The sequence below is a fragment of the Melopsittacus undulatus genome, chromosome 1 (assembly GCF_012275295.1).
Source record: "Melopsittacus undulatus isolate bMelUnd1 chromosome 1, bMelUnd1.mat.Z, whole genome shotgun sequence".
NCBI lineage: Eukaryota > Metazoa > Chordata > Aves > Psittaciformes > Psittaculidae > Melopsittacus > Melopsittacus undulatus.
In genome coordinates, this window is record NC_047527.1 from 11,932,014 (window position 1) to 11,951,457 (window position 19,444).

A 19,444-nucleotide genomic window follows, 5' to 3' on the forward strand; every position below is an offset into this window, starting at 1 on the left:
AAGGAGTTAATGCCATCTCAAAATCATCTGGTGTGTGTTGGGAAGATGAAATCTGCACAGGTCACAGGTGTTTGGGTGTTTCAGTTGCTTGTGGTGACTCACCAGGTTTTTCTGGTAGGAGTGTTGAAAGGTTGAAGAATTGAAAGTGATTTTAGAAGAGTTGGAAACAGAGATTGTGGTGCCTACATGCTGCACTTTTATTGTGCGAGCCACAGTACAAGATTATAATGGCAGATAAGAGTCTCAGTTTAAGACCTTCTTGGAAAGAAATATGAGATTTTGTACTTAAGTGTAAGCCAAATAGATTGCATCTTTCTTGCTGTCAAGTCACGAGGTTGATACATTACTTCACTCTTTACCTGCTTTTATTTTTTGCCAGCTTATCTTCTTGCTGTGTAACAGGAATGTCTTTTCTCTCGATTCACTTTCTATTACAAGGCCACAGTTTTAGTTTCTTTACCATTGTAAAACTCTCCTGTTCATATAGGTACAGATGTCTTTAGCATAAATCTTCCTGCTGTGACTGGTCCTGGAGCCCTTTCGCAACACAGTGTTGCAAAACTCTCATTAGGGCTTCTCTGTGTCAGGGCAACATTAGACCCATTAGACGGTAACCCTGCTTTAACACATCTAGGACCAGCAGCACGAGGCCTAATGAAAATGCAGTTTTTCTTGGGGTGAATGTGTTTGTTAATGAAGCTGTGTGCACACACGCTGGAGCTTATGGCACTAATATTTTCCTTGCAAACCCCTGATGCGTTGATAAGGCTCTTGGTGAGTCTAATCCTGGATTTAAAAAAAGCCCATATCATACTGTATGTGGCCTTATAAATACATCCAGGGTTGGTATGAGATAAAAATAACTCTTCCCATAGTGCAAAACACTTGGTTTAAGAAATGGAAGAATATTTAACAAAAGGCTTTGATTGAACTATGTGCAGTAGAGCAAAGATGTTTCATTGCTCCCTCTGAAAGCTCATCATTTGCTCTTTCTGTTAATGACTGTACAACCCTAACAGCCAGACCACGGCAGTGGAGTTTGAACCCAGGATCTGTGGAGCAAAACCAATGAGCAGATGTTGTCTGAGGTAAAGCACTTACCCATTAGCTTGCAGCCAGTGACAGATTCCTGACCTTTGTGAAGTGGTCAGCAAAGGGTGAGCAAAGGTAATTTTTAAGCTAAAACTTACAAAAGGTAATTTTTGAACTTAAGCTGTGTGCCCTGTGGTACAAGCTTAAAGCAGGAGATGCTGTGAGTAGTTTGATTTTTGGTAAGCACATTTGGCTATAGGTTGATGGATTTACCCTTCCCACTAATTTATCACTGTGTTTTGGTAACCCTCTGGACTCTTGAGCAGAAATCGGGGGCTGGTCCTGTGAGAGCATGAGTGCAACTCGAGTACATCATGGCTGTGCCTGGGCTTGGAGAACCCCAGTGCTGAGGGGAAAGTGAAACAGTTTTAGAGGTCCAGAGGTCACCAGGATACATGCAGGCCATGGGAGTTTGCTGGTGCCATTGCTGACTCAGCTGTGGGGAAGAAGGAAATATGTTTTTCCTTTTCAGAATTGCTTATGAAGCTGTTGGGGAAAAAGAAATTACTCTGGAGGGAGGGGGAAGAGCCTTGGCTGTCAAGAACACAGTTCAAGCTTGCAGATACTTTCCTGTATAACTTCCAAAATCCAGGTGTGATTGAATGATGATGATGTTGTGTGTTACATATTACACAGGAAACTCTATTCAGCTGCTCCAGCAATTTCCTGATCCCCTAACACCAGCTGAGGAATGGATCAGGCAGAAGGTGAAGGTTTGAAGCTGTTTCTGGAGATTGATGTGAGACAGACCCTTAAGAGTATATTTGCAACAGCTACAACAGAAAATAAAGAACAGTGTGTCTGATTTAGCTGGAGGATAGCAGATAGCCTGAGAAAGTAAAATATGTGTATCCTGAGATCAGTGAGTAGGAGAGGTCAGCGTCTTGCCTGTAGCTCACTGCAAGTTTGCAGCTTGTATCCAGACACAAGCTCCAGACCTTCTCCCAGAGCTCTTGTGCTCAGTGCCTCCTCCAGGAACATCAACCCCATTTCTTGGGGCATCTGGGATTTTCCACGAGATCTCTCACTGAATCCAGCTCTGACCTGGAGTGACCCTGCTTAGCTTGCGAAGGCAAAACAGAACTGTAGCTAAGGGATTGTGGCTCTAGTAAGCAGATCCCAAACAACACTGAAGGCTGTTAAAGTGTCTAATTGAATTATTGCACTACAGGGGCATAGTGACTCATAGTGAAGCTAATCACCTGCTGCTTTATCTTGACTGTGAAGAAGAGATTGCTAGTTAAACATTTAAAGGTCACACTCATAGAAATTGTAATAGCATTGCCCTTTTTTTCGCCCCCTCTGTTATGTCTGAAGTTACTCTGGGAAATGGAGAAGATGCTCTTTGGAGATGTGTATGCTGAAGATGAAGCTCAGCACGCTTATCTTTCAGTTTCACACTGTGGACCTCAGTGCATTCATTTATGAGAGAGTCCATGCTGAAAAACATTGCATTGGCTTTCCGCAGATTTTCCCCAAAACCACTAGTATGGTATTTGTGATCTGTGGAGAATTAAATTACCTTAAAATTTGAAGCTCAGATATTTGGGGTGTTCATTCTCATTCATCACAGAGAATTACAGGAATAAAACTGGAGCTCAGGTCCCTGTTGCCACAGCCAGGTGGGTTCAGTATCTTCAGTTTAAAGCGCTTTATTGTTCACTGGGTCAAGAGCATCTTATAGGAAACAGGGTCTGCCTAAAGAGACCTCTCTAATTTTACTGTGTTGGCTGAGAAAAGAACAGACTGTCTCTTCCTGGAGTAAACTTGTCCGTGTGGGTGAGCAGGGAACTGTGTCACTTGGACAGGAACTGTAATTCCTGTCCCTGCGGTTGTCCCAGCAGTCACCGAAGCAATTGTCGGGAAGGTTTTGTGGAGAGACAACTTGGCCCTTTGCCTGGTGGATCCTCTCATCCTCTCTGCTGTAAAAGAGCCTTCTAGGTTGACAAAGGTGTGATGCTTTCCTTAGCAAAATGCTTGGTTTAGATAGCTCTTCTCAGCAGACAGGTAATGTCTGTCTTAGCAGCTCTTCTGCAGGAGCACTTGAGTGGTGATGGAGGGAAAACTTGCAAATAGAACAACAGAAGGTCGTGCCTGAAGCATCTAAATCTCTACCTTGCTTAAAGAGCAAAGCAAAAAGACAGTGAATATCAGCAGTGGTATCAGCAGTGCATTATCACTCCAAGGTAAATATAGATTTTGAAGGAAGTGTGTAATATTTTCTGCATGTGGATGTTTTATGGCAGGAAGCATATCCTGCTATAAATGAATTGGCCTGTTTGAGAGGCTGGGTTAAAGACTCTGTGTGAATGGAAGTTTTTCCTTTCGGAAGTGTTGGCTATACTAAATTGATAGACCACTGTCATGTTTTGAGCTTGACCGTTTCCTTACATTTGGAATGGGTCGAAGAGAGCACAGTGCCAGAACAACATGTTTCCTGTTGGCTGCTGAGTTCTCATAACTTGAGGGCCAAAAGGCATGTGGAGCTGAGCGACACTAGAGAAGAGGTCTGGGCTGCAGACAGCTGTTTTGTGAACTGAAGGAGGGTCGCCTTGGTCTGACATCCGATGAGGTGCTGGGAGAAGCTCCGTGTTGATATTTGTCCTTTTGCCCATGTTTCTGATGGGTGTTCTCATCTCTAGTGCTGCTTCTTAGTTTTAGGAGGGATCCCTGGATGCACCAATGGCCTTTTCCAGGGCTACAGAGCTGCTGCTGGGAGATGCTGATGCCAGTCACATAGAGACAGAAGCATCCAAAACTTCTAAAGGGATAGGGTGGATAACAGCTTCCTGCTGTAGATCTAGAGATCCACATTTGTGCCTGGGTTTGCATTGTGCTCGAGGCTGTCCCTGGTCAGCCTTGCTCCAAATGCATCACGTCACTTTGGCTGGAGAGGCAGAGGAAGCTGGCTGAGATCCTGAGCCCATCAAACACTGGCTGCGGAAAGCAGGGCACCTCACCCATCAGGGCTGGTGGCTTGCCTGGAGTTTGGGTTGACCTTTGACCTTGCTAACAGCTGGCAGACTAAATTGATTTTTAAATCAAAAATTCATCTTTAAATGAGCAAATTGCGCAGAGCTTTGCATTCAGTCACTGCCTGCTTGTCAGAACATTCCTGCTTGGAGTGTGCCTTGGCAGGGAGATGTCTGAGATAAGTGTTCATCCAGCCCCAGGCATTTGTAGAACCCTCAGTTTCACTTCTCCGGTTAGAGACAGGTTGGTGTTTCACACTATTGCCTGGCAAAGCTTGACAGCATCGGAGTTGTTTGAAACGTGTCCAGTGCAATTCAGTTAACACAACCTTGAACCAAAGGTGCATTTGCAGCAGCTCTGTTCAGATGAGGGGCACCCTGCCCATGTGACTCGCTGGAGGCTGCCCCACGCAGGGGTCAGGATGAGGGAAAGGGGTGATCTTGTGGAAAACATCTTCTGCTAAAATAATCTCTTCATCTTCTTTGCAAGCTCATTTCTTTTGATACTGTTTTTTTCTCTTCCTTTTACAAAAGGCAGTTAAACTTCAAAGGAAGCCATATTGCACCATCTTCTGTATGCACTTTGCGTTTAAAGCCGAGTCTTCTCTTGCTTGGCTCTTGCAAGAAACAGTGTCCCTGGGGATCCTTTCCCTTCTCCTGCCCATCACAACTGCTGACTTGACTTGCAAGAGCTGCCTCTAGTAAGGGGGGGAATCACTGGTGGGTAGTTGCTGATGCTGATTTGTACCTGTTTTGTCTTCAATCACCTTCTCCAGTGCTTTAATACAGTGTTAGGTTTAATTTTATTTTCATAGCAGATACTCATTGTGTCTGTCTTTGGAGCTCAGTACATTTTTTTAATCATTTCATGCTGCATATGCCCCTGGCTCACCTGTATGTTAACAAACCTGGTGTAAAGCTTTGTTAGTAGATAAACCAGAGCTCCTTGAGTGTGATTCTGTTTTCATTAACATTTATAATCCATCAGTCCCCACAGGAGGTGCCAGTGTTGCCCACCTCTGCTGTTGTAGCATTTTGCCATCTCACCCAGATAGGAAAATAATGCACAATACAGAATATGTCCCAGATGTATAACTGGTTTATCCTGAGTTGCCAGCTGAGGTACCCTATTCTAGTTTTATGTATAGTCTGACCTCAAGCCATGCCTTTCATGGCCTTTTGATCCTGTTGGGAATGGCAAAATAATGAGACTAACTACTTTTTTTGGGCAAATTTTTTTCTTAACTGGAGAAATACTGCTTACATCAAGCCCCAATTATACTGTCCTTACTCCTGTACTAAAAGCCAGTTCTTTGGGGTCTATCTTTGTAAATGAATCACTTACCTACTTTTAAACAAACTGTAACAAAAATGTAGGCTAAAGCCTATTGCACGTGTTTGTATCTGCAGTGGATTGCAGCTGGACACATTAAATGTGGTAAGTATTGCTGTGGAAGGCATGCCCTTGAGTTGGCTCAGGCTGAGTGGCAGTGCTGCTGCCTCGGACGAGGAATCCAGAGATGCTCGGCACCCGTGCGAGTGCTGCATTGCAGTTACTGTCAGCTTACGTCAGGAGCAGACTCCGGCAGCCGAAGGGCTCCTCGGGAGGCAGAGGGGAGCGTGGCTTCAGAACCACATAATAACAGATCTCATGGGCTGCGTTTTCTGTGCTTTTTACTGTGTATCTTGTGCTTTCTGCAGGGGGAAGCCTCGATCAGCAGCTCTCTATTCTCCTTAATGTAGAGTAAAAAGCTGTGAGAGCTTATCCCTTTACAAGGTTTTGGTTGGAGGGCTTTTCAGCCTCATTTTTTAATATATATATTTAGAGATCATAATCATACTGTGATTACAGCTTTTACACCTTTTGAACCTGTCTGCTTTAATTAGCAGTTGGCATTGCTGTATTTATAGATAGATGGAATAAGCACAAGCTAGCCAGTTTTCAGCGCAGGGTGTATTTTCTTCTGTTGGCAAGTAGTTCGTATCCATTTTTCCGTAGATAAACTGGCTTGGCAACCTGCAGATGTTGCAAGCATTGGCTATTGATGCTTGAAATAGAAATGAACTCTGAAGAGGATGTGGGATGAGGGGGAAATAAATCAGAAACTGATGTTGCATTGGAAGTCTATTAAGACTGATGATATGTCGCGCTTCCCAGAGCGTAACTGCAGAAGTTGACCACATTAAAAATGAGCACATTAAAAAAAGATATATATTTTAAAATCTTGCTTGTATCACATTGTTAAGGTTCATTTCCACTTTGGTGTGTTGTGGCAACTAAAGTAGTTACCAGTACAAGTGTTTGGCTGCTTAGGGTGGTTAAGTTGGTTGGTGGGTATTTGTACAAGTGGGTGAAACAGATTGATTCCCTCTGGAACAAGCTGTGTCTGGTCTGTGAACAATGTGAAAAGTGTGTGTGTGTTTTTAACTGAAACTTTAAATTTGCAGAACTTTTGGCCTGTGTTGACTCTGCAGTGCCCAGGGGAATGTCAAGGTACCAGAGCTGTATCCTGTTACTAAACTCCCGTGTGTGAGTTGCACCTCAGGAGCTGTCTGCAGATGCACTTTACCCTGGGGCTAACACTTCGAGGCACTTTTGCCCTCTTCCAAGAAGTTCCCCTTAAACAAACTCATGAATTACTTCTCAGTGCAGATGTTAAATATAGGCACATGAGTGCTGTTCACCGCCTCACATGGGAGTCACTCGATGCATACCTGGTGAGAAAGTGCTTTGCTCCATTTGGTGTTTGGTTGCCGTGATCTTGACACAGTTGTGTTGCAGCACGGGCTTTGCACTCACTGCCCTGTGCAGGGTGCACACCATCTCAATAAGCACAGTTCATGAATCATTGCCTTAAAGCATTATTTCCCATCAGGGGAAAGTGGGCAATTCAGTAACTGCCTCTTCCCCACACACCTTTTCAGAGTGACTCCATCCTTATTCTGCAGATTGTGTTGTTCACTGGCTTGCAAGACTTCTGCCTTTCAGTGTAGGATAGAACAGAACATGGTAGTGAGCAGCAGATGGATTTGAGTGAAGCTTGCGTTTGGGGATTTGGGACTGGAGCCCAAGACTTCCAGCTTCCAAAACTGGGGGATCTCACATTGGTTAGCAAAAGAAAATCTCATCTCTGTTGGCCCTGGGTGTTACAAACTGGTTGTGAGACTGCATGGCAAGATGACTTTCTGTTGAGTGATCCAAGGCTGTTCTTCCCCAGCACAGTGTTACAAACGTAGGCTTCCTCAGTCTCTCTGTAACTGTGTTCACGTTTGTGTGTTTTAAGTTCTCAGTGACCTGTTTCTTGAGTTGACCATCTCTGGGAGAAGAGCTGGGTGAATTGATAGTTCTTTCTTCACATGGTTGAGCAGGATGGAAGAGAAACATCTCATGTAACAATATCACTGTAAAATGTGGGAATGTGGGTTACGTGGTACTAAATCAAGGTGGTCTCTGGGGGGAGCAGTTAATAAATTCTAAATAGGAGGTGACCCTTTCTGAGCCTTTTCCTCTAAACTTGTAATTTATATGCTCATCTTATGCATTACAGTGCTTAAAGCCTAGGTCAGAAACCCTCCATCCAACGGTGACACTTCCTTTTGTCCTTAATAGATAAATTAATAGCAGTAGGTCACAGCCAACTGTGCATTGTAGGTGCTGGCTGATGAGGTCTGTTAGAAGAACAAGGGAGCATCAGAGCGTGTGAGGAGCTGTGAGGTTTAGATGGATTTCCTGCATTACCAGAGATGTCAAATGACCAGATGAATGTTTCTCTGCTTAAATCAGCTTAACCATAAAGTACTATGAATTCATTTTTAGAGAAACCCTAAGAAATACAGCAAAAGCAAATGTGCATGGATATATTTAAACAAGTTAGCACTTGGGCTGGCCACTTTTCGTAGGTGGTCTTTAATTGGGTTTGTGTCATTTGAAAACACCACAGATGGCTTTTTTGCCCAGACTGAGTTGTGACAATGCTGTTTTGTGTGTGTAAGGTGGATGTTTGCATTCCTTTCACATCAAAGCTTTTACTTGCATAAACCAATAAACACTTTCCACATGTATTTACTGTGTTGTGTTGACGAAGCAGTGTCAGGGGAGCACAGCCTCCCAAGAAGTGCTTGGAAAACCATGGGTTTGAACTGCTGGGACAATGGACTCTGGAGTTTAGGTAAGGAAAACAGTTTTCACAGTGGCACTAGCCAGCAGTGGGAAGAGGAGCCAGGGAGTCTCTCAAAGCTGAACTGGCCTGTACAGACCCCAGGAACCTCATCAAAGCTGTCCGTGCTGTTAGTGGGGGAGCAGACCACACAGCTTCCCAAGATTGCTTCCGGTTTTGTCTCCCTGTTTTTTGCATGAGATGCTGGAAGGGAAGACCAGAAACCAAACACATTATAGCAGTGGAGGGGAGCATAGTATTCGGAGTGGAGCAGTGCAGGCACATAGACATCCCTACCATGTAGGAGGAGCATCCCTAAGAAGGGTCTTAACATAGTACTGCATGCTACTACTACAAAAGCCTTAGTAGCACTCTGTATATGTACCACAGCCTTATTTAAAACAGCCTAATCCCAGTTGTTTTGATGAGGAAGGACTATAAGAAGAGCAGGACTTGGATAGAATGGTAAAAGTACTCCAAAGGTTTGTCCTGCATGGAGTGTAAGGGGTAAATCCCCCTCTGCTTCTCTTCTAGGAGATACCGAAGGTGTTCCACACTGTAGTGAAGAAATGCCAAAAATGATGGGGAAGCAGTGCTGTAAAGCAGTTTCTGTGGGCACAGGATAGTGTCTGCTCCCCTTTCAAGGCTTAAGTTTCAGGACTTGAAAAGCCCTGTTCTTAATTAATCTTTGTTTTCCTTCTAACTTTTGGTTCTAGTATTTTTCATTAATTCAGACTGGTTTCCTGAAGCTTCTTGCCGTTGTTCTTACTGAGGATGACTGAGTGATGTTTTAAAACCTGGCTTTCTGGCACAGATCTTCCAAACCTGGTGTGCATTGCGTGTGTGTGCATCACAGAGGGCAAGTACAGCAGCAGTACATGCATCTGCTGTTCCAGTTGTCGAGACGTGTTCATTACAGTCCAGCAGAGCTTGTTTTGAAGAAGAAGTCCAGTTGCTTTGTCCTTGCAGAAAGAGATAAGTGCATCCTTGGTGTCTGCATGCCAGGCCGCACTGTGAGTGTCTTGTTGGAAGCCACATTCGTAATGCAGCTTCACTTGTTTTTTTCTATAACATGAGCTCTTTTCTTTTAGTGAATCAAGGAACTCTTGAAGCTGTTCTCCTGCTGCACTGTTCATGGTTTCAGCAGGCACATCTTAGATGCATCCTGATAGCGGAATGATTTGTGGGATCAACAGGAGTTTGCCTGAGCAGCATGCGAATTCTACATTCAAAGCAGCCAAAGATCTGGGGAGCACAGTCCTGTTCTTGTGAGCTGTCTCACCTGATTTGCATGCAGCCTTGCTCTTGAGTGAAGCTCACTTCACTTCCTGCTTACAGGTAGTGAAGAAAATGCCCAGACCTTTTCTAAACACAGAAGTATGAATTCAGAGTTTGCTGTATATTTGTTGGGTTTGTGGCCAAAAGCACAAAGACTTCTGGTTTCTCTGCCTGGAGGTGACTGTCCTCATTTCACTTTGTGACAGGTGGAGTCTTGCTGGTTTTGTAAGCAGAGTTCAGTGTTGTGTATCAAATTCCTTTGTACTGCAGGCGCAAGCAGCCAGCTGGTGTCAAACCCGAGTGGTAACATTCTCGTTTGCTTTGTGAAAATTCATTATATTGTAATAAGACTGAGGAAGCTGCAGTTGAAAATAAGAGGAATGCTGCCAAAAATAACCTCAACCTATGAGTGAGGAGAAACTAGTTAACTGAGCATTAACCATAGATAGCACAGCATGAAATGAGCTTTGGGGGGCAGTCTGAGTAACTCTAAACACTAGTGCCCCGGATTCTTATCTGCCACTGGATTAAAGAGGTTTGCAGCTTCCCAATGTCTACTGCTGAGTATCCTGAGCTTTAGGGGAGTCTGCAAAGTCAGTGTGTTTTTAATCTCGAGGCTTCTACCAAGCCACGCTGAAATGAGTTTGGAGGTACACTAAATAAATCAAGGGGGGATGAAGTTGAGCCATGGGTATTTCAATACATATTTGAGAAGTTGTTTAAATGGCTTTTGAAGCATACAGAGCAGCTGCCTTAACAGGGTACAAGAACAAAAGATATGTTGCCTTTTGAGGCATCACCACTGTCACCCCCCATACATGCCAGCTGCAGTTAGAAGTCATGAACATTGAGCAGAGGCATGAGGTTGCCCTAGCAAGGGGTATCCATGTCCCTGAATACCCGGGGCAGGGGCAGAACTTCCCTGTATGCCCAGGGACGAAGATGCTGTGCTTTGGGGCTTTTGCTCGTTGATGATGCTGTATCTCTGCATCAGAAAGTGAAACATAATGGACTTTCTCTAAAATGTCTTGAACTGGTAATTTCTTAAGGTGGTTTCAATGATCTTGTACTTCCCTTTATCCCTCCATGATCTTTCACTCTGCTCAGTAAGGAAGCGTGCTTTGGAAGAAATGACAGCATGTAAAAATAGCACTGCCTTATTCTGCAGATCTGCTGGCAGTAGGGTTTCAGTCAGATCTGCTGACTTGGATTTAAAAATAATCCTTTCTTCTGCTTTTTGCACCTGCTTGTCCTGGTCGTGCTTGATTTTGTGCTTCGGAGGCAGCAGCTATTTGGTTGTAGCTGAAATTCTTGCTGGATTGGGATCAGCAGCACAGATGATTGAGAGACCTGAGTTAAGGAGCTTTTGACTTTTGGGGCCAGAGGTGTTTGCAAGGCTGATAGCTAAGCACAAAGAGGAGAGATACCGTAGTCTTTTCATAGCCTCTGTGGAAGTTGCCAGTTCAAAATAAGCAGTGCATGTTCTGCTGAGCATGCAGTGGAATTGCAGTTGGTGTTCCAAGGCGTTTGCTGTAAGTGTATTATCCCTTCCCTTCATTGAATGCTGCTGGTGTCTAATTAGATTACATTGCAGTTCCTAGCTGTGTCCAGACAAAATAAAGAGCTGTGCTTCAGAAGAGCATAAGGATCTTGAGTTACTGCCTTCTTCACACATTGGGCTGACATTAAGAGCCAGACTCATCAAGGTATGATGATCAATAAGTCTGGCTATCTAAATAGGCCTGAACCGATAATCCATCTTCTGACTGTATGGTCCTCAGTGCAGCCAGTATCCCTGGATGATAAAGACAGCCTTTAGATATGTGTTGGCTGGCAGCTCAGCTCTGGGATGCAGCACAGGTAAGGGGTAACTCCAAAATAGCACACATGCTTGGCCTTCTGTTCTTCAGCAGCTTCAGGAATTCCCTTTCATTACAGAGTCCTGTTTATTAGCATGCTCCTTTTGTTTTGGAGAGTGAGCTTGGTGACTCACACTGCCTTAAACCATGAGTGAGTGAAGCCTGTGGAGCATAGCAGTTGGATCTGCTCGGTTGAAGACCGTTAGGTTTACATAGCTATTCATAGAATGATTTTGGAAATACATTCAGCTATGCATTTGAAAAGAAATGGGGAATAGGTATGAGCAGTATCAGTGGGCCCAGCTTCACTGTGAGTACAGATGTTTGGCAGACCCTCTGTGTTTTCAGTAATGAAGTTATTTGCTTTCCAAAGAATAAAAAGTAAATAATGGTCCTTGGAAAACACAAGTGTGGTATTTGCCTTTCTAAGCAAAACTTTCAAATGATACTTTCTTTTTGCAGCATTAAAATCTTGGTGTGGAACTCTGGGTTCATAAAAACAAGCAACAAGCACCTGCAAGAAGGGACGGATATAGATTCTGAGGAAAGTCAGCAGCAGCAAACCCATGCTATCTGTGCTGTCAACAACACAGTTTGTGCAAGGGAGAGGAGGAGGGACCAAGCCAGCTTGCACTCCTGACATAAACATGCTTGAACTTGAGGCTTTTGTTACTGGGAAACGCTTCTGCCTGGACATTTACTGCTCTCTTAACAGGATGTCACAGTTCAGTGATGCATTTTGTATCTCTTACCACTTTGTGAATCAATGACAGGCTTCTTAGTTTCTCCAGAATGGAACTCATGCATCCTACGGTAACTTAACTTAAATCTTGCCAAAGCATTTCCAGTCACCTCTCTGTGTGTAATCTCCTCTTTAAAAACAGAGAGCCCCAGGTGAGCTTTCCAACATGCCCTGGAGGCTGATTAAACCCAAACTGTCCAAAGATCATAGCAGGGCTGGTTCATGACCGTATTTAATATGTCAGACAGACTGTAATGACCTCTGTGTACATGGCTGAAATTCTGACCCTGCTTGTTTAATGTCAACACTCGTGTTGACTCCCATGGGGCAACGGTTTTGCCCAGTGCTCTGCTAGGGTAAGCAAAAATGCTGCTCAGCAGAGGAATAAGCTAGAACAGAACGAGTCATGAGAGTTTCTTGCTTGTTCTCTAACATACTGACTGGAACATGGTCATAGTCTGTTTTAAGGACTTCCTGAAGCTGGTGATTGCCAGGGCAGGCTGTGAGCAGTGGCCCAGGTTTCCTGTTCCTTCACTGTTTTAACTAGCTGCCACTACCACACTTCTCCGTAACTCTTCTTCCTCCTTTAAAATCAATGCAAATGAAATTGGAGATCCTGCTAGCTCCAGTGAACAGCATCTATGAACAAATGCTGTTTTTCTTCTGCAAAGGAGAAAATAAACCACCGACAGCATTTCTGCCCAGGATCCTCTGGACTGTGTGGGATTCTATCAAATGTGACAATTTTATATCAGGTGTCTGAAAGTATGTTTTCCAAGTGATTTGCCCAAAAGGGCACTCAGCTGAACATGGCAAGCAGGCTGTTCCTTTGAATGACAACCACAGAGATGCAGTATGTGACTGTGGCCTGCCAGAATTGCTTTATTAGATTCAGTTAATCTGAAATCCTTAGGTGAGTTTGACCTTGAGTATACATTTCTTGATCCAGTCTTCTCTGAGAGATGTCTGAGTTAAAACTTATGTAAAAATCCTTCAGGAAATGTTCTATTTTGCTGGTTTTGAGCAGCAACTTTCAGAGACTTTGCCAGATGCTGCTCAGAAAGGCTCATGGTAGCTCTAGGAATAAGAGTGCCCTGTTTTCTTTGCCTGGTTGGTAGATGCTATTGTCTGCAGTTCTTGATGTGTTTTTCCACCTTACAAGCCTTACCTGGAGGCCATTAACACCCTCAAACATGAAGTGCTACCATAGCTCCACTTTCAGGCTTCCATCCCAGTAGTAATGCTTACAAACCCTGTGCTGGTCACTTAAGCAAAAGCCCTCCTTTTTTCTGTCTGCTGTAGTACCCTGGCACTGATCCCATCATCCTTGAGTTTCACAGAGGCATCCACATAAACAGTTTTGCAAGATCAAGGTCCATGCCCCGTGTAATCGGTGGTGGAAACTGCTTGCTCTTCTTACAGTGTGAGTTTGGAAAAGGGTTGAGTAATGACCATTAACTTAAAATGTCCTGCTGTTAGTCCTTGTGTTGTAGCCTCCCTATTCAGTTATATTTAATAATCTAGCCTCTGTTCCACTCCTGCTTTTAATCTTTGCTCAAAAATGGAAGCCTCTTCTGATAACTTTGAAATTACTAAAGTATTACACCCATTTTTCATCATTCTCTCCCTTTTGGGAAAGAGGGAAATAGCTGACTCTGCCCTTGAAGATAAAGACAAGCTCGTTAGTAAGTTGGAGCCTTAAAGGCACTTCCTGAAAGGCAGTCATCTCCTGAGCCTTCTGGGGTTGCTCAACAGTGAAGCAAGAGGAGGAAGATAAGAGGTTGATTGTAGTGGCTTGTTTGGAGTATACAGAGGCCATGCAGTTGTACAGCTGCACATTTCATCGAATAATCATTTCCTTGATATATGATCATTATTAAATACGACCATAATGACTCCAATAAAACAATTGAGTCTCTTTCCTACAGTCTCTCCCTGTTGTCTCTCTGCAATGTTGAATGACAAGCAAGCATCGAAAGAAAATCGTTTATGCCTTTATAGTGGACTCATTGTAGTGTCGTGGTCCATAGACTTTCATTTAATTATCTTACATGAAAAAGGCTTTTGGTCTTTTACAGGCTTAGGCAGGAATAGGGAGAACAAGGAAGGTGAGAGCGAAAGCACATTTTGCCTGGCAGAGTTGCCTTTTACTTATGAGAAATAAGACTGATGTTATCACCCACTTTCTAATCAAATTTGACAGGAGCATTTTGTTAAGCCACTTTGAGTGGGAATTCTGATGAATATTGCTCTTGTCTCGGGTTTCCAAGTATTACTTTACACCGTTCCCAAGCATTGTTTGCCTTAATGGATGAATTACTGTAGCATGTCAGAGAAGCTGATAATTCACAGCCTCATTTTATAACCTGAGAGCCCAAGGTGCAGCAGTTTAGCTCGCATGGCTGCAGAGCAGTGAATGGAGCCCAGGTCACCCACCCAATGTACTCTTGGTCTGATGAAAAGTTTGCTGGCATGGCCTCAGTATTTCTCTTCAGGAAATTACATCTTCTGGAGAACTCTGTGACTTTTTGCCAGGCGCCTGCTTGTAAGTGAAGTGGAGATGGGCACTGCTTTTGGCAGGCTCCTGATGCACTTCTGTTTCAGATGCTCTTTTGGCCACCATGTCTGTGGATTGATAGCACTGACACAGGAGTTATCTCCACTTGGTCGTCTGCCTGTTTGGCTCATGGCTCTGTCCTCAAGTAAGTAGGCACTTGGTCACCTACGCAGCAGCTCTTTGTTACGAAGCAAACCATAATTAATTTGAAGGCTGAAGCAGGTTTTGTATGGCTGTAGCATAGGCCAGTGCACTAAACTTCTTACTCTGAATACTCAGCTGCATAGCCCACATCCAGACTTGTGCATACATTAATGTTGCTTGGAAGGTCCAAGCAGTGAGTAAACGACTACTGTAACACGGAATGGTAATTTATGTAAAGCATATGTTACTCATGTTGACTAAGGCTGTCTGGCTGAGATTGGGTAACTGAAGAAATTCCAAACTACCATCCTTGTTAGGTTCGGATGTTTTCAAACCACTGCAGTGGTATAAAACGATTCCCTTCTGCCAGTTTGTGTAGCCAGCTGATCCCAGCCCTTTGGAAACAGGAGCATCAGTGCAGTTCTGCTGGTGGGAACCAGCCTTCGCAGAAAGCTGCTGGCAGTTGAGATAAACCCTTTGCACCCCACATGTTCCTGGAAGGACTGCTGAATGTGTCGGAAATGGCCATGATGCTCTAGCTCAGTAAATCAAGGGGTGGTGAGAGACCTGTTTTGGGGGTGCCTTCTCAAGAAGCATTTTGATTATTCAAGATAATATAGCTGGGACCAGGGAGGTGAAGCTCTGTTTAACTCCAATACTGTCGGCATACTTAATAAATTGAGGAGTAGTGGGATTCAGGTATGGGAGGAAATAGGCTGGTACTGTTCTTCAGTCTGGTGGCTGTTTTAACAAGGCATTGCTGAAACACCCCCAAAATGCACATTCTTTAGGCATATCTGAGGAGGTGATCCTTTCTGAAATACTGCTGTTTCAGCATCCAGAAACTCCACAGGAGGTGTATCCTGGGCTGTCTCACCTGGATAGGTATGTAGGGACGCTTGGACACGGTTCCTGCCTCTGCTAATGGAATGAGTGCCAATATGAAAAAGCCCCTTGTCTCTTGCAGAGGTTCTCTCTCCCACACTTAATTAGACACCAGTAACATTAGCTTTTAAACAGGAATTGAAAATGCATAGTGACTTTATTGTAGCAGCATGTGTTGAATGGAGACTACTTCCCTTTTCTGGGGCAGAAGCTGCTGGCACACAGCAGCTTCTCAGCAGGTGCCTGCTGCCTGCCCCCTTCTGTGCTTGATGCACCGAGTGTCCATTAGCTGCCAGGCTGGAAAGGAGAAGGCTTTGAGGAATAAAAACAAAGTTCACTCCTGTGCCTTGCAGGAAGAGGCTGCAGGGAACTCTTTAAATGGTCCTAATAGCAAGAGGAGCAGCGAGGGCACTTGGAAGACTCTATAAGGGATGTACATTCGCTGCAAGCATTATGTTGATATTTTGAAGTACTGCAGAAATCTCATTGCCAAGTTAAGCTTGGGTTGTTCTGAATTCAGCTTATTGTAAACTCACTTTATTTATCAATAAACTCAGTTTGTTGATTGTAGCGATGTATGATTTTTGCAGAGGAACAGGAATCTTTCTTTGTTGTAGCCATTTGGAGTGATTGTGTTCCCCGGTGCGTTTTTACACAGGTTGAGGTTATAATTTAAGTGCTGTTTGGGAGGGATTTATGCTTTTTAGCAGTTTGTTAGAGTACTCTTTATTTACAGGATAAAATTAACACCTCGTACTTCCCTGCTCTTGTAAACACTATGGATAACATGAAGTTTCAAAAGGTGGGAAGAACCATAAACCTCCTCATCCTCAGCCAGCTGGGTTTGTTCTTTTTCTGTGGAATAGCCTTTTTATTCCTTTATTGTTTTATTCCTTATTTATTTTGTTGTGCTTTGTTGTTTGGCTTTTTCTAAACAAGCACAACTACCAACACTGCTAACCTTGTCTGTGCTGTATGTTGAAGGGATGTATTAATACTTTGGTTATTGGGGTTTCAGTTAAAATCTTGTTATCTTACAATTTAATATTAATAGTAACTGACCCTTGTTTCCTAGTCTCCAAAACACACAGTGTCTTATTTCCTATGTATTGTTCTGAAACGACTCTTCCTTTCTTCATATAATGGGCTTAGGAAAGCAGTGTCACTTAACCATTGACAGTCCTTAATATTTCAGTGTTTCGGTGGGTTTTCAACCTGAAAAACCTGCCTTTCTCTTAAACTTGCTCTGCCAATGGCCATGGAAGTTTCTCCATCTCTGCCATTGGAGTTGTGCCTGATTAGGCTCAGAGTTACTTTTATTTGACAGTGGCTCTGGAGAAAAATGCTGATGTTTGGGACAGAGATCTGCTTTTTGCTGTGGACATTGTCCTCCTCCTCCAATTGCTTTCTCTCTTTTATGCTGTTTGCCATCTTCTGTATTGCTTTTCAACTTCCCAGAGTCTGTGGCAGCTTGTGCAAGTGCAGCAGTGCTGGAAGAGATGGGTCTGGATCCAGGCTGAAGTCCGTATGTTTTTCCCAGCCACCCGCACGCAGCGAGACCGCAGCTCTTCAATGTTACCAAATAATATTATTTCAAAAGCTCCTTATAAAAACATGAGTAATTGGGCAAGTGACAAAGGACTTTCTGTTTATCTTCTTGGACAATGGAAAATACCAAATAGTCACAATTCCCTCCAGTTATTTAGTGCCTTTGTTCCAGAGCCATTTCGTGGGCACAGGATTTAATTCTGCAAGAATGCAGGAAGATGGTGACTTCTTTTCATGCTTAAAACCTAAATAAAACTATTAAAATCTTCAAGTTTCTTTACTAGGAAAATAGTGTTTTACTGGTATGATACCATTTTTAAAGCATAGGGAAGATACTTTACTGTATGTTACAAGTCGGAGGTTATTTTAAGAATCAAACGACTTTTAAATAGATGCTGCTATCTTTGCCATTGCGGAGAATGCTACAGTTTGGAAAAGCTTTGTGCAAAGGTTGATGTTTGTACCCTGGGAATAGAAGATTTGGGTTGCAAATAGGAACTAAGCAATTATCAAGACTAACGCTAACCAAAACAAAATTATATTGGAATTTAATGGGCTGATCAAAGTTGGTAATGCTGATTAAAGCGGGAAATGGAGGAATGTGTGCTTTTACAAGGGGAAACGAAGAGGAGGAACACTTGCAAATGATTCTTGCTGTCATGCCGTTGTCAGGAGCAGAGATGAGCGAGGGTATAGAGCAAATAGTGCCACCTGCTGGCAATATTATGGGAAATACATGCATGATCTGAGCCGGCAGGTACGTGTGGTGCACTGATGGCATGTGTCAGTGATGTATGAGGCAATACGTAGTAAGTTGCGTATTCTGGAGGAGCAAAATTCTTTTGAAGCATTGGTTCTAAAGAATCTAGTAATGGAAAAATTGAATCAAATCCAAAATGTGGAAATAAACTGTAGATGCCAGCTCACTCACCAGCTTTGCTTCTTTTCTTTTGACATCTTGAGCCTTTTTCATTTAACTCTCCTGCCATGGACTTGTGCCTCACAGCACAGGCTGTTGGGAAGAACTGTGTGTTAATTGTGTTCGTTTGCTTGTTCAGGTCTCTGGATGAACAAAAATGAATCTCTTCCCAAGGCAGTAGATATCCTGAGGTCTGCTCAGTTAATAGCCTGGTCAATTCTACAGTGGTTATGAATCTATTTTACAGTTCCTGTGGAAGACTTGGCACCTGCCTTCTGGTTGGCATGGCTCTACACCACAGGCTGCAGTCTCCTCAGGGATCTCACCTGCCTTGTGTTTTGTTTTTCAGGTGGTACCAGAGAGATTGGTTCTGCTCTCACCAGGATGTGTATGAGGCACAGAAGTATAGAGTCCAAACTTCGGCAGTTCTCAAGGTGAGTGGCTCTGTGCCTGGCCTGGAGCTCAAGGTTGGTCTTTCATTCGCTGCTGGGGGACACCTAAAGCTGTTCACCAGGACTGGCTTTTCAGCTGCTTTCTGACCATGCCACTGAGAGCAGCAGTTGTTTTCTCCCCAGCAGCACACTAGGTGTTGTGAACATGCAGGATTTCATGCATGTTCTGGGGACTGAGCTTGTCACCTCAGTCACTGTTGGTTCCTATTGCTCAGCGCTGAGCAGGCAGCTGCTAATGTGACCAACCTGTCTTTGTTTCAGGACTTTAAGCTTTGTCACTAAATTTTAAAGCAGAAGCAAGTGTTGTGCTGCTTCCTCAGCTTACTGAAGAGCCCAAATAACTTGCAGCCAAGAGAGAAACTTTCAGCAAATAAGTATGAAAAAGGCAAATTCCCTCATCACCTTTTTGCAGTTAGACTGTAGAGGTAATGGGAGAGGATTAACTCACGTGTAAGCTGGGCTATACATAACCTACTTCACTAGTAAGTAGTAGTTTGCATGTGTGCCTTTTTAAACCAGACTTTAAGGTTATCCTTGACCTGAGGTAAAACAAAGTGATGCTTCACCATTTGCCTGATGATCTGGTATGTTATTTTCCTTTTTAAAATAAAGATATTTGTGAAATTGGCTGAGAGGGGACAACTTTGGTCTCTAGTTGCCCCAGAGTAAGCTGTTTAAATGATTCCATCCCAATTTCATTAATCAGTGGAGCATTACTAGTGCTGTATCATGGACTCCACTGATGAGAGGTGAGGCGCATCAGTGGGCAGGATGTTGTTTGCTTGCACAACTGCTCTGTCTCCTTGTGTGTATATATGTGTTATTTATGTTCAGAATCT

General features: G+C 43.6%; 1 protein-coding gene across 11 annotated transcripts in view; it reads left to right on the top strand.

Annotated features, from left to right (window-relative positions):
* The window catches only part of MTSS1 (MTSS I-BAR domain containing 1), a 125,139-nt gene that overhangs the window by 71,696 nt on the left and 33,999 nt on the right, over positions 1 to 19,444 (top strand). For all 11 annotated transcript variants that reach the window (XM_034062471.1, XM_034062556.1, XM_034062736.1 and 8 more), the window contains one exon: positions 18,503 to 18,587. In XM_034062471.1, coding sequence (XP_033918362.1) covers positions 18,503 to 18,587 — 85 coding nt within the window. The remainder of the gene's footprint in view (positions 1 to 18,502; positions 18,588 to 19,444) is intronic.